A 15,980-nucleotide genomic window follows, 5' to 3' on the forward strand; every position below is an offset into this window, starting at 1 on the left:
TGATTGACCTTGAGATGCAGCCGGCCAGACGCCCACGCTCTGCGCGGCACCCGCGTCTTCAGCCAGAACTGCAGGGGGTGCATGCGGAGCAGGCCCAGCTGCAGAGCCGGAGATGCTGAGGCCATGAGGCCCAGCATCTTCTGACAGTGTTTGAGCAACACGGTCGCGCCGCAGCGGAAAGAACTCGCTGCGCGCTGAATGCCCATCACGCGCTGTGGTGACAGCCGCGCCATCATGGAACACGAGTTCAGAACTATACCCAGAAACAGAATCGTCTAACTGGGGTTCAGCGAACTCTTCGCCCAATTGACACTGAGGCCGAGCTTCTCGAGGTGATCGAGTAAAACGGCCCTGTGGTCCACGAGCTCCGCTCGTGATCGGGCCAGAACCAGCCAGTCATCCAAATAATCCAGCACTCGCATGTCTCTGAGTCTGAGAGGAGCGAGCGCTGCATCCATGCACCTCGTAAACGTACGAGGAGCCACGGAGGACTGTAAACTGGTATGCCTGGCCATCGAAGGCGAATCTCAAATATCGCCTGTGGTTTGACGCAATCTGTATTTGAAAATACGCGTCCCTCAGATCTATTGACATGAACCAGTCCCCTCTGCGAATCTGCGCGAGGAGTTTCCTGGTCGTAAGCATTTAGAAACTGCGTTTCATCAATGCCTTGTTCAGCTGTCTTAGATCCAGTATGGGCCTGAGACCCCCTTCTCTTGGGCACCAGAAAGTATCTGCTGTACAGCCCCCCCTCACTTTGAGCTTGAGACACAGGCTCTACAGCCCCTTTGCTCAACAGTTTTGATATTTCGGCCCGAAGTATGTGTGCTACTTCTGTTTTGACCGTAGTTTCGACGCGCGCTGAAAAGCGCGGAGGGCGTCAAAAAAACTGTAGCGAGTAGCCTCTCTTTATAATGCCTAGCACCCAATCCGAAACCCCTGGAAGCGCTGCATCTGCATGAATGGCTAAGGGCTGGATGCGAAGCGCGCTCTGTTGACCGGGCAACGGCGGCGCTCGGGTGTGCTGCGCATTTGAGGCGGGGAGCGCGCTGATCACAGCGGGCAGATCGCTCCTCCTCGACCCTGTCCCGGCGCTTAACCGACTGGGGGAAGGCTGAGCAGGTCCCGTGGGACTCGATATGTCTGTGAGTAACTGTGGGCTGCATATGTGCACATTTACCACTTTCAACTCGCTGTCTGCCTGTGCAGAACGTACGTGCACAGGCCTCGTTTTTACAGAAGCCACGCGCCGTATGTGACATAGTGTATGTGGGCACTGGGGAGTGGGCACGTTTACTATGCGGCGCGCTCGACCGATCTGTGTCGATCTTATGTGCGCGAGCCCTGTGTGCAGGGCTGTGCTTACATGTGGAGATGGGCACTGAGGAGTGCCCATCACAATCTCTGGAACTGAAACATCGGCGCGCTTAGGTGAGAGCCCGGCCACAGCGGAACTCGTACACCGGCGCTTCGATGAAGCAGCACTATCGTGTGTAGTGCCGACGCAGCGTCATGCAGCATGCATAGATGGCTTTCCTAGGATGGCTTCGGGGCTCCCGGCCTCACCGTAATCCTCTGCCGCGGTCCCCGCGGCGCGGGGCGACGGCCGGTAGAGCGAGAACGGGGGTCTCGAGCTGCGTTGCTGAAGCTGTTGTGATAACGGCTTTTGTATGCAGGCAAGCGGGCAACTGTGCAGGCTTGCGCATTGCAGAAAACGCTGAGACAGTCACAATTCCTGGAACTGAAACAGCGGCGCGCTTGGGTGAGAGCTCGGCCACAGCGGAGCTCGTACACCTGCGCTTCGATGAAGCAGCCATCGTTAGTAGTGCCGACGCAGCGTCACACAGCAGGCTTTAGATGGCAACACCGCTTTTGCCGGCGTCCAGCAGAGGGCGGACAAAGATGCGTCGCTATCACCTGTTCCACCGGCGGAAGTGAGTGGTAGTTCCTGTTTTTAGCATCATCAGTGTGGAGAATGCTAGTGAGACAGACGAACGAGTTCGCGCTGAATATGGAGCGTTCCAAGCCTTCGCCACCTCTTCGTGAAGCTCAGGAAGAAATGAGGCGGGCTCATCCGAAAGGGAAATACCATCCAGCCGGGAACGAGAGGGGGGGCGCTGGTGCAAACCACTCGCGGCCGAGACTCATCGCGGCCAACACGAGCATTCGCCCCGGCTCCTTCTCGATGTCAGCTCGTCTGCTGGGCTTCTGAGCAGAAGGCGCGAGATCCTCGGAGCTCGCCCAGCCCTCACTGCCCAAAGCTAGCAGAGAGCGCGTGTCCTCTTCCCCCGACGCGGCCCTGAGATCGACTTCCTCGGACGACGCGCCGGCAAACAGCGGGCGCTGCCCACCGGGAAGCGATGCAGGGGGGGGCGGTGAAGCAGGGCGAACCGGCGAGCTCGGTTGAGCTGAAGACGGTTCCGGAATCCGCTGGAAGCGATGCTTTTACGGCGCCTCAGCGCAGCGGAGAATGCAGGCTCAGAGAAAAAGGCCAGGCGAGTCCTCAGAGTCACCATGGCAACAGCTCGCAGTGGGTGCATCCGCCGTCAGCGAGCGCGAGCGCTGCATGATCTTCACCCAGGCAGGAGACACAGATGACGTACCGGTCTCCCTCACTGAGAGGGGCTCTGACGAGCCGCAGGAAGACATCTTAAAAAAGACGCGAGCTCTTTTACGAGTGTGTGTCGCAGGGCGAACACACACACACACACATAAAGAACAGCTTGGATATAACAGAATTGAAAGGATATAGGCGCCGGATAGCGCAGCAGGAACGGCAGTGGAAGGCGGCGATGCCAGCAGCTTCAGAATGGCTCGTCCTGCTTATGTGCTTCCTCAGACGGCGCTTGCTTCCTCCGTGATCCAGCGATGCGTGAGCTTCGCTGAAGAGATGAAAAATCAGGTGAGTCAGCCTTTTCAAGCTCCTTTTATAGGTTGGGCCACACCCGTTTCGGCGGGAAGTGGCAAGAAGGGCGCGAAGCCTATGGCTGTGTACTGCTGCAAATGCTCTTTACAAAAATACAAAATTAAGGATAATTTTTTTGCTTCAATATTTCGTGAAAAGAGACTTTTCCCGTAGCGTCTTAGCTAAGACGCAGTACGAGAGAGCTCTCGTAAGAGAACCTTCTCTACAGTGGGATCTTTAAGTAAAGTTCTTGGGTATTACACAAGAATCTGCCTCAGGCCCTTTTTTGAAAGATGATTGGACCATGTGAGGAAACAGTTAATTCCATTTAAGGAACAAGATGCTAACTAAGTCTTCTAGCCACAAAAATGCAGCTGCTGTTTTCCTTTTACACATCCTTAGGCTGCAAAAGGAGAATAATTACACAGCAGCAGAAAAGCTGTTATAAAACCCAGCTATAACCCTGCTCATCTTTTTGTTCTCTCTCTTTCTCCCTCTCTCAGATCAACCCCAGGCACGGTTTTCGCCAATACACCCCTCACTATCTAACTCGACTGAAACAGGAGCACTGCAGAGGAGAGACAGCAAGCCACATAGCAATGGGGTTAGAAATGGAACCTTTTCACGAGCCGCCTCGTCATCTTCCTCATCTTCATCCACAGCCCATAAAAACCCCAAGAAACTGCAGTCGAACCCATCCATCAACAGTCAGAGCAGCAAGAGGAGCAAAGGTAGCTCCAAATCCAACAGCTCCCAGATCCCCACAGAGGCCCAGGATGGTGAGTCAGACCTCACTGCACAATAACCATAATTGTTTGTACAATTTTTCTTTCATTTGGAGGAAGTTTGATTGACGCAGATAACCATCACTAGCCAATGAGATTTCTGTTGTGACTGACTTTCTGTGCTGCGTCCAGATTGCTGTGTCCACTGCATCCTGGCCTGTCTGTTCTGTGAGTTCCTCACACTGTGTAACATTGTGCTGGACTGCGCCACATGCGGCTCCTGCGCATCAGACGACTCGTGCTTCTGCTGCTGCTGTGCTTCAGAGGAATGTGGCGACTGTGACCTGCCCTGTGACATGGACTGTGGCATCATCGACGCGTGCTGCGAGTCTGCAGACTGTCTGGAGATCTGCATGGAGTGCTGTGGGCTGTGTTTTTCCTCCTGAGATTCCGATAGGGGGTGCTGCCTCTTTCACTGATTTGGGACTTGAGAAGAAACAAGCAAAGAAGGACATCTGATGATCTGGAGCATGCGCAAACCTAGTTGGAGTTGTGAGTTACAGTCTAGTAGCTTCCTTTTGAACTGTCTTGCTAGGAAAAGGGCTAGGACATCGTACACCAGGCTAGGACATCGTACACCAGTGATGATATTCTGCAATAGACTTTATACATATTAAACTCTTTCTGGACTGGTTTCTGCTTAAAATGTTTTGTTGAGTCTACATTGGCATGATGCTGAATACAAAAACATCCAATAGACTCATGAGGCCACTGAGAAAAGCCAAAAAAAGGTTTGTAAATGTCAGTGTTTGCTAGTTATTAGAAATTTTGTTGGTGCCAAACTTTTGATAAATACACAATCCACAGCCATCCAGTGGTTTAAGAATTCCACAATAATGCACACCATGAAAGAGCTTGAATTGCAGCTCAGATCTGTTGTCGAAAACAATACAGAATCCTAAAAACATTCCAACGCTCAGTTCTCAAGAAAGATGTATCCAAAGATCATATACACAATCAACACTACTGCTATTTTATAACATTATTCCCAAATATCGCCTCTCTGTACACACACTTACTGTAGTACACTGGTGTAGTCCTTTGAGGATGACAAAAGCCATAAACTGTGAGTGTGAAACTCATCGATGTATGAGAGTGGGAAAAAGACCTGTATTTAATATATGGTGCCATACTACAGTTGTATCATAGATTGTATATAAACGTGAAAAGAATCATGTTAGTCACTACATTTGGTCATGTGATGTTTTTATTTTAACTCTTTCTATCATTTTCATTTCATCAAACAATCTTCTTACATAATGGAATATTATACTGTAAGCAGTTGTGAATTCCTTCCGTAATTTTTTCCAGTTTGAAATATGTCTTGTAATTCCAAAACTTTCCATTTAAATAAGTTGTGTGAATCTAAATGTATTTATCTAGCTATGGTTTTTTTTTTTGTTTGTTTTTAAATGTCTAGTGTTAGCAGTATTATTTTATCCTTTCAAAAAACAGGTTTCATTACTGTCTTAATTTAGAGCAGCGCATACTGTATGTAGTCTTGAGTATCAACAGCCCATAATCGAAATCATAACCCGTACATAATCATCTCACAGAACGATGGTGAAAAGCAGTGCATTGATTTGAATTGTTTACATTTTAATGTCAAATCTCTATTCTTGCTTGCAATAAAACTGGAGGTAGACAGGATACTTTTGTAACTGTACAAGATTGTACAGTAAAGAAATAAAATAACAGGATAAAATAAATCTATCACTGTTATTTGTGGTGGTGGTGTTATTTAATATTATATATATATATATATTTTTTTTAATAGCAAGGAATCCAATTGACTGGCATCAGAGGTCAACCTCTAAAATTTATTCAATGCGATGGTTTACATTATTTAAATTATTTGAAACTTATTTTTTATATTAATTAAAATGCAAATAAATAAATAAATAAATATATAAAAAATTAAACTGACATAATATTTTTTTTACCTTCTTTTAATTACAACACAAGTACCAGAACTACATTAAATTATATAGGCGGCCTTTAAATATTGTCTTTAACGAAATAAAGGCCTTGAAGTCAAAAAAGTCCTTTGATGCTGGGAAATACATCAGTTTTCTAAACATCTAATTTATTTGCTTACATCCAATCATCTACACTGGCATCTTGTTAGCATTTGTTACATGTAATCCACATATTTTCATCTTATTTTGCAATTAGCTGTGTGAAGTGGTGTGTTAAAGACTGGTGCTTGGACAGGCATCGGCTCCGACCTTTTTTCTGTTGCCCAAGAAAGCTCTGTGAGGCATAGGCAACAGAAAACAGTGTGGTTTAATATGGTCTTAAAGGGCTGCCAAAGTCGTTGAAGAAGAATGTCTGTTCAAAGCAACAGTGCAATGTGTGATAAGGCCTTCTCTGTTACATCTCTTGTTCACTTTGACTTTTACCTCTCTCTCTCCTTCCGTTTTTCTCTCTCTTATAAGTCTCTGGTTGAGTCTTAACCACACACATCATAGGAAGTTCACGTTTTAACCTGGCGGTCAGAGCAGTTCTGGTCTCTTATATGTTTGGATGAAACAGAGGATCAATCCAGGCAAGGGGAGAGGTTTAACGCATTCTCCAACATCTGCATCTGTTTTGAGATCTCCAGTGTCTTCACACACACAATGCATCTGTACAGTTTCTCATTTTTTCACGAATATATTCATATTCTGCACAAATCCCGTCCAGATATTCTCACAATTCAGCAATAGAGGACAAGTGGCTATTGAAAATCATTAATTACCCTGATGTGAAAAATGCCTCTGGCCTCCAGCGCAGAGAAAATACAGCTTCTCTTTCCTTCCAGAAGTCACAAAGATGCCAAATAGAAGACATAGTGTCTGTTTTATTAATGCAGGGGTCAACAGAGGGCAACGGCGGCCATATTTAGATTGCTTTTACAAGTAGTCCAGTTCATGCTGCTAGTGTGACTGTTTTTGGAGAGTAAAAACCCCTTGGTGACTTTAAAGAAGTCATAATAAAGGGATAGCTGGCATGCTTTCCACATTTCGCAAGAGTTCAGAGCACAAAATCTGGAACTGGGATTAAAAAAAAAAAATGTGATTGCAATTTTAAAAAGCTATTTGTAATATTACTGAATAAAAATATTAAATTAAGTATTACCATTATAAAAAAAATTCTGTGAAATGATATGTGTGTGTGTGTGTGTGTGTGTGTGTGTGTGTGTGTGTGAATAAAGAAAAAAACTTACTTTACAAATTACAATCTTAATATTTATCATGAGCTGTTCATATGTAAATGAACACAGTGCTGCTCTTCACTCTGAAACACACAGCACATATATATAAAGTGAAAGCTTCACAATAGCACTACACTGTAACATGATTTCAGTTTTGTTTTGATTCATCATGCAGTCCTAGTTCAGAGTGTTTGAGAAGTGTTTAGTGGACACTGAAACACTTTAGGCCTTTCAAACAATGGTCTCCTTATTACTTGCATGGTTTATCCAAACCAAACTGGATCAAACAGAGCAATTATTGGTTTTACTTAATGCATCCGGCCTCGCTAATCAAACCAATTGCAAACGTATGTCTGAGAGACTAGAATAAACATTTTGAGGAGAGAGTGGGTATATTCAGAGTGTAATATAATATATTGGCCAGGTTCTTTTGGTTTTTCTTAATGTGGATGGCTCTCATTGGAGCACATCTCTCTGTTTGGATTTCACTAATACCAAAGGTTAAGCACGGTCCGTGGTTTTATGATCATTTTGGGGGATCCATGCACATGTACTGTACATGCACAACCACAGTCACACATACCACCCACCCACCCACACACACGCTCACACACACGCTCACACACACACACACACACACACCACACACACACACACACACACACACACACACGCATGCACGCACACACACACACACACACACACACACACACACACACACACACACACACACACACACACACACACACACACACACACACACACACAGCAGAGAAATCATTGCTGAAGAGGCCTCGTGAGTCACAAGATATTTGGGACCAGAGCCAGTTGCTCTCTCTACAGTGCAACATCTTGTCCTCCCACAGTAGAAGAGCTGGCTCACACACTCCACTCACTCTGTCTTGAAGAAACTTCTCAAGCACACTCTTTAGCTCAAATGCACTTATTAGATTCTGCACACAACAGCAAACACACACACAAATGCACAGTCATAACAGCATGTGCTGCACTCACTAAACAGGAAAGATCAATCAAATCAGGCAATGATTCCAAAATGTGGAATGATACAAAAGGCAAAATTTACAAAATTACAAAAAAAAACTAAAGGTATATTTTCTTAAAAGGTCACATCATGTTTTTGTTATTTAATACATTTTATTTGTAAACAATATATTTAATCAATTGTAAGATATAGTCTAATATTTTAAATAGTTTATTAAGTACTAATATTTTATGCCTTCTCTCTAAATTCAATAGGCTTTCTTTTCTGATCCTGTAATATTTTGTCTCATAATTTAAGAAATAAATCTGCAACAAAAACAAACAAAAAACAAAAAGCTTTTTTTATTCTGTCAAACAAGCATATTCAACGGCCATGCAGACAATAATTAGAGCAAACAATGTAAAGATAAGCATGAGTGTGCTATGTGTATTTTCAACAAAACTGAAGCAGTCAGGAAATCACTGCTGTATGTGCAGGTGCAGCAGGATAAACCACAGAAGTGTGCTTAGAATTACTTTGCACACAATGGAGCTTATTACAAGAAATGATTTAAAATAAGATTGAAATGTGTATTTTATTGTGGCCAGTGCAGCCTGGCAGACGGTTATGGATTTGATTGGGTCTGGATTTGTTTAACTTGCACAATGAAACTTGAACATAGCATGAACTGAAATGGTTGAATGACTGAAATGGTTCCTTATGGAATCACTTCTGCACTTGTGTTCAATTTACTTCCAATAACAGGTAAACTGGCTTATGATGAAACCATTAAGTGGATGTCTGGATATTTGGAAAGTGACATCACTTACTATTAAAACAAAGTTCCAGTGTTCTCTATTCTAAAAATAAGTGATTTCTACCAAAATGTACTTATGCATGTTTTTTTTTTTTTTACCATGGTATTCTAAAGTATTCATGGTATACTTTTACCATGGTATTTTAAAATAAAATAATTCCCCATGCATCTCCACAGTACATTATTTGTAGGAGAATATTTTTTCTGAAAATGTTTTGTTCTCATTCAGAACTTACTTTCCTTTCTAATGACCTCGGTAAATCAATTTGCAGTACTGTATAAATCATAAGCTTTTGCAACATGGTTTTCTCGCTCTTTCTCCCCTCCCTTCACAGTTCTGTAACTCTCACTTTGTCTCTGAAGTTCTGTGTTATGGCACAGCAGTCCTGCGCTGTACTGATGCGTTCATCAGAAACACATGTTTGTTGAGCACAATGCTTCCCTTTAGTCCTGGCAAACAATAAGAGTGCTTCTGCAGCCGAGGCTTTACCGTCAGCAGAAATACGAGATCTTCCAACCATCTTCGTGTGGTCAATCCTACACATTTTTCTCTGATAATGCCAACAGGCATCTCATAAACATTTAAGTGTAATCAAAGATGATAATAAGATGGATTTTTTTTTGAGACGGATAAGACGGATTGCAGAATAATGAATCAGTTGATGAATGCCCAGATATATTCGTCCTCTTTTAATTGAAGTTTGGTAGTTGGACAATGGGGCTACGTGACTGCACAATAAGAACAGGGGATAACAGTGGTTTGAAGATGATGGGGGAAGATTATTTCTGGTGGACTGGAGCAACCCAACACTGCAAAGTTAAATTAAAGGCAGAATTTGCACAACAGATGAGGGGAGAGCAGCTCGGAGCACAGTCAGACAAACGGAGCGGAGGGGACCGGCTGGGTTTAATGACCTCTCTTCTGTGTTGATTCAGCTCTCACATCAGCCCCGTGCAATTAACAGCCATATCCATCCCTTCGGCTTTTTATTTAATCAAAAAACAGTCTAAAGAAAGAGAGAGAGCGAGAAGGGAAAAAATTAAGAAGCGGAGAAAAAATTAAAAGATGGATGAGATTACTGTAAGTGGTTTTGATAATGAACCTGCCATACATACAGTGAATATTAGAGATAATATGTGTTAGAAACGCCGCTCATGAGCTTATAGAGTTCAGTGATGTTCTGTTCACTAATGCTCTTTTTGACAAGACGTTTCTCATAAACACCTTCAAAATAACCCTCTGAACAGGAATTGTATTATATTTTACCTATGTAAAAAATCTATTTATCAGATATTTTTTATGTAAAAATGTTTTTTTTCTAAACACCTTCAAAATAGTTCATTAATTCAAACCTGTGTAATAGAATGTGAGTGTGTGTGTGTGTGTATGTATATACAGTACAGACCAAAAGTTTGGACACACCTTCTCATTCAAAGAGTTTTCTTTATTTTCATGACTATGAAAATTGTAGATTCACACTGAAGGCATCAAAACTATGAATTAACACATGTGGAATTATATATGGAATTATATACATAACAAAAAAGTGTGAAACAACTGAAAATATGTCATATTCTAGGTTCTTCAAAGTAGCCACCTTTTGCTTTGATTACTGCTTTGCACACTCTTGGCATTCTCTTGATGAGCTTCAAGAGGTAGTCACCTGAAATGGTCTTCCAACAGTCTTGAAGGAGTCCCCTGAGAGATGCTTAGCACTTGTTGGCCCTTTTGCCTTCTGTCTGCGGTCCAGCTCACCCCTTAACCATCTCGATTGAGTTCAGGTCCAGTGACTGTGGAGACTGTGAAGGTGTGTCCAAACTTTTGGTCTGTACTGTATGTATATATATATATTGTGTCTCTCATGTTGACATCTCCTAAATAACCTTCTAAACAGGAATCTTATTTTAATAAAAACAGAATTAAAGATAATAAAATAATTGTATACAATATGCATATAACAGGTATAATAAAAATGCAGCATTTATTTATAATTTGTATTTTATATTATAATAATGTAATTTTATAAACAAAACTTGTAAAAAGGGCAATGTGTATTATTTGTTTATTTTTAACTATTTTAATTTAATATTTAAATTGAACTTCATTTTCTTATTTTTACTGAATCATTTTCTAATTCTTTCTTATTCATATAAAATTATTTTAGTCTAACTGATAAACTAACAAAAGCCATTTTATTTTACATCTTTTTTTATCTTTAATCTTTTCTCTCTCTCTCTCTATTCACATAAGATGACAATTTCAGTCAAACTTTAAACCAAAAGCCATTTTATTTTACATGGAGAAAGTCGCTTCAGCTGGGCTGTCATTTTGGGATCACATGACCGGCTGAATACTACTTGTTTTATTACCAGACACATTTATTCACAGAATCAATTAATTATGGCTTACTGAGAGCAGAACATCTGCAGTGGCATCAGTTACTAAAAACTATTGCATGATACTACATCCACACCTCTAGGTGTGAAGTATAATTCAACATGCAACAAACTAAATTACTGCCTTTTAAATACAGCCTAATGTTGCTATAATGTATTGCTCAGTGTGAGGTTATGAAAAAGACAGTGTCGTAAAAACAGACAGAACTGCAGGTCGGCAACTTTGATCTTGGTGGGTGACTGTTCTGATGTAAAGTTGTCTGCAGGTCTGCTGCGCAAACTTCCTCTCTGCGTGCTGCTCCAGTTTGTCTGTCGTTAGCAGACATGGAAACCTGTGCGACAAAAAAGCAGTACAATATGCACCCTGCTGTTTTATGGCTATACTGTTGTACAACTACTGGTCTACAGCCAAAAGCATCAGCAAATATAACAAGACGGACATCAAGGTGCAGAAGCTCAGTGTCCAAGGTGCAGTGCCCTCTCAGCTATATATATATATCTTAATTTACATGCTTGTTTATATATTATTCAACACACACACACACACACACACACACATATATTTAAAAACCTAAAAATAAATTAGATGTTACCTTGGCAACTAACTGAAGTTTGTTAAAAGTAAAAAAAATTTACAAAAACTAAATGACAAAAATGCATAACCTAATTACTAAAATTTAAAATAAAAAAATGAAATTTTAAGAAAAATGTAAATATAAAAATAAAAGCTCATTCAAAACATAATACAGACACATAACAACATAAAACAGAATTTAAATGCAACGTAAAAAAAAAAATGTGCCTCACTGATATAATATACTGTACAACATATTTGTATAAATTATATAAATAAGGAAAATAAAGCTGGACAAATAGTAAGGTTTTTTTTATTTATTTTTAAGTCTTCAGGAACGCACATTTCTTTTAAACAAGCTGCATTTAAAATTCTTATATAAGCCTATGAAAGAATGAGTCAGCAAGGTAATGCAAAACTACTGATCTGATTGCTTTTTACTGGAATTGAACCAGTATTTTTGTCGTTGTTCTGCAATCACACACACACACACACACACACACACACACATATATATATATATATATATATATATATATATATATATATATATATATATATATATATGTGTGTGTGTGTGTGCGTGTGTACAGTATCGTCACCTCAGTAGTGTGTTTTGTGAGTGTCTAAGCCCAAAAGAAAACAGAATTATGTATCAGAGCTAAATGTCAAAGGACTGCTTGGCAGAGCATGAAAAAACAACCCTCTGTTCAACCCACTGTGACTCAGTGCAGCTTGCACAAACAAGGAGCACAGACCGTGGCCTTGTAGGACATTGCAGCCCTTCGCTACAAGTAAAAAAAATTTCTGGGCTAACTGGCTCTCCAATTTCACCTTGAACTTCAGCTCATCTTAAACACTTGGAGATTTTTGTCTTCTCTAATATTTACATATGCTTGATTTGAAATATTTCACTGTGCGAAACGATCATCGGACTCCAAAATGGCAAACTAAATGTACCAGGTGAGTCAAATTAGCATCAGTCTGGCTAGTGTGACGCATGGGCCGGCACATTGACCGGAGTGATGGGTATTGATTCTGGAAGCTTGAGAATGAGTTCATTTTTTCAGTCTTGAGGTCCATAAACGGTTTCAAATGAAGCATGTATTTGCACAGCTTGGTTAAGATATGTCACAGTTCAGGGGCATCTGCTGTCCCAGTGAGCTCAAACTGAGGCAGGGGACCCAGTGCTCAGCAGGCCTGGAGCAGGTGAGTCTGCAGCGGGACAAAAGCACAACAGGATCCGAGCATCAAGGAGGCCCCTGGGACTCTTCAGGAAGAGGAGGGGGGTTGTATGAGAGGAAGAAAGGAATAGAATAGAATAGAATAGAATTTTATAGAAAAATAAAATTTTATAGGATGGCTGAAGGTCAAAAATATCATTAATCATTAATAAACCATGTTCTGAAGTGGAATTTATTTTATTTAAATTAAAATACAATAGAAAATATGAATACAATAATTGTATATACCTCACAGTGACTGTTCACATAAATAACTTCAAAAAAATGACAGGAATTTAACTTTAAATTATTTTTTAATACAGTATTTGCATTTCTCATAAAAATAATCTTCTATATAGGATTTTTAATTATTTTAAGATTTAATGACTTTTAATTTATGCGTTCTTAAATTAAATCAATTTTAATATACACGACAATATATTTAATATATGTGTTTTGTTTATAATTGTAATTTTACAAACACATCAGCAAAAAAAATAATAAATACAATTTTATTAAATTAGATAATAATAAAATAATAGAAAGTAAGTTACATTTTAGTTCTGAGAAGGGTACTCATGAGCGGTGGCCTCTTTTGCAGCTGCTAGGTGCTCTTTTCTCTCTTTTCTCCCAAACCTGCCCAATGTGAACTTCTCAATATTCTATGAGGCATTAGTTCACCAAAGTGTGGTGGACCACAAGGCCTTCCTTTGAAGAAGGCTATGAAGAAGGGAGGTTTGAGGGCTGAAGTGATTCTCAGAGTATCCCTTAAAAGAAATCTCCACTTTATCCCTCACCTACAAAATACTTCTCCCTCCTCACAGATCTAGAGGACCACTGGGAAACCTGAAGTGCTTGGGTTGAAATGTATCAATGACTCATTCTACAGTCAGATGTAGCATTTGAATCTGAAGCCATTACTAACCCGCTGTCACCCAAATGTTTTGCTACAGGCTATACATGTGAATAAACAAAGCAAGAGTGGAAATTAAATATTAAGACAATTTAACAAAACATTTTGCCTTTGTCTATTTGCCATGTTAAACTACACTGACATGCTAAAATTTTATTATGTTCTAGTTTAAGGAACTACTTGGAGCATAATCTCATACTGAATTCCACCCAGTGTAAGTCAAAAGTGATGTTGAATGGTAATATCAAATCTTTAGAGCACTTTGTTCATTTGAAAGCATGATCAATGTCTCAATGGAAGATTTAGTGGGGACATCAAATAGCTAATGGTAATATATCGTAGAGCATGAGACTCTCGGTAACAGTGGCCTAAATATTGCTCTTTCTGGGAACAAATGTAATAAAATCAGACCCTAATTTTATTAGACATCTTAAATTTGAAAGTAATGTAGATGTGTGTGGAAAATGCTGATTGCTGGCATCTGTCCCTCTGTGTATATAAATGAATGACAGCTGGAAAGTGGAAGACAGGGCTAAAGAGACGGAAAAAATGTTAGTACTCAAGTTTGCAAAAGACAGATAAACACAAGTTTTATTTATCTTACTCTCACCTGTGTCAGATTTTTGTAGTTGGTATAACACTGACAGACTAAAAGTGCAGAATTGGCTAATGTTTCGGAAATTGGGGGCTAAATTATATTACAGAAAACTGTTGACATTCAGCCTCTTGTTAAACAAGAAAAGATGTCGCTTAGGGGCATCTAGAGGCTCATCAGAGTCCACTTTTGAGTAAGAAAAATAAATAAATAATAAAACAAAACATTATTTGTGGACAGTTTTGTCATTATTCACTCAAAAACAGATCAGTGAGGATTACAATCAATCAGTTCCAAAAAAAAATTGTTCCAGCTATTTTTTGTAGACTGGTCAGTTTTGACTGGGAACACAAATGTGACAAGGTGGGAATAAAAAAAATAATAATTACCAACTTTTTTAGGAAGTTGGTATACCCTGTGTGAGTAAAATCAGCATTTTCAGGAAAAAGAAAATCCTCTCTGGATCAAACTGACCGGAACACAACATGAGGTGTATAATCAACCATTTAAAATAAAAAAAATGAGGTCAATAATACTTTCAAAAATGGTCAGCAGAAATAAATTCATAGCTTATACTGTGTATACTGTGTATGTATATGTGTGTATATATATATATATATATATATATATATATATATATATATATATATATATATATATATATATATATACAGGTCCTTCTCAAAAAATTAGCATATTGTGATAAAGTTCATTATTTTCCATAATGTAATGACAAAAATTAAACTTTCATATATTTTAGATTCATTGCACACCAACTGAAATATTTCAGGTCTTTTATTGTTTTAATACTGATGATTTTGGCATACAGCTCATGAAAACCCAAAATTCCTGTCTCAAAAATTTAGCATATCATGAAAAGGTTCTCTAAACGAGCTATTAACCTAATCATCTGAATCAACTAATTTACTCTAAACACCTGCAAAAGATTCCTGAGGCTTTTAAAAACTCCCAGCCTGGTTCATTACTCAAAACCGCAATCATGGGTAAGACTGCTGACCAGAAGGCCATCATTGACACCCACAAGCAAGAGGGTAAGACACAGAAAGAAATTTCTGAACGAACAGGCTGTTCCCAGAGTGCTGTATCAAGGCACCTCAGTGGGAAGTCTGTGGGAAGGAAAAAGTGTGGCAAAAAACGCTGCACAACGAGAAGAGGTGACCGGACCCTGAGGAAGATTGTGGAGAAGGACCGATTCCAGACCTTGGGGGACCTGCGGAAGCAGTGGACTGAGTCTGGGGTAGAAACATCCAGAGCCACCGTGCACAGGCGTGTGCAGGAAATGGGCTACAGGTGCCGCATTCCCCAGGTCAAGACACTTTTGAACCAGAAACAGCGGCAGAAGCGCCTGACCTGGGCTACAGAGAAGCAGCACTGGACTTTTGGACAAATTTTGCATGTCATTCGGAAATCAAGGTGCCAGAGTCTGGAGGAAGACTGGGGAGAAGGAAATGCCAAAATACCTGAAGTCCAGTGTCAAGTACCCACAGTCAGTGATGGTCTGGGGTGCCATGTCAGCTGCTGGTGTTTGTCCACTGTGTTTTATCAAGGGCAGGGTCAATGCAGCTAGCTTTC

At 40.5% G+C, this 15,980-nt stretch overlaps 1 protein-coding gene across 2 annotated transcripts in view; it reads left to right on the forward strand.

The window, feature by feature from the left end:
- The window catches only part of LOC132119039 (myoD family inhibitor-like), a 32,447-nt gene extending 28,294 nt beyond the window's left edge, over window positions 1-4,153 (forward strand). For both annotated transcript variants that reach the window (XM_059528782.1, XM_059528781.1), the window contains 2 exons: window positions 3,409-3,684; window positions 3,823-4,153. In XM_059528782.1, the coding sequence (XP_059384765.1) occupies window positions 3,409-3,684; window positions 3,823-4,076 (530 nt within the window). In that variant the 3' untranslated portion in view covers window positions 4,077-4,153. The remainder of the gene's footprint in view (window positions 1-3,408; window positions 3,685-3,822) is intronic.
- Window positions 4,154-15,980: the final 11,827 nt, after the last annotated feature.

Source organism: Carassius carassius, chromosome 38 (assembly GCF_963082965.1).
Source record: "Carassius carassius chromosome 38, fCarCar2.1, whole genome shotgun sequence".
Classification (NCBI taxonomy): Eukaryota; Metazoa; Chordata; class Actinopteri; order Cypriniformes; family Cyprinidae; genus Carassius; species Carassius carassius.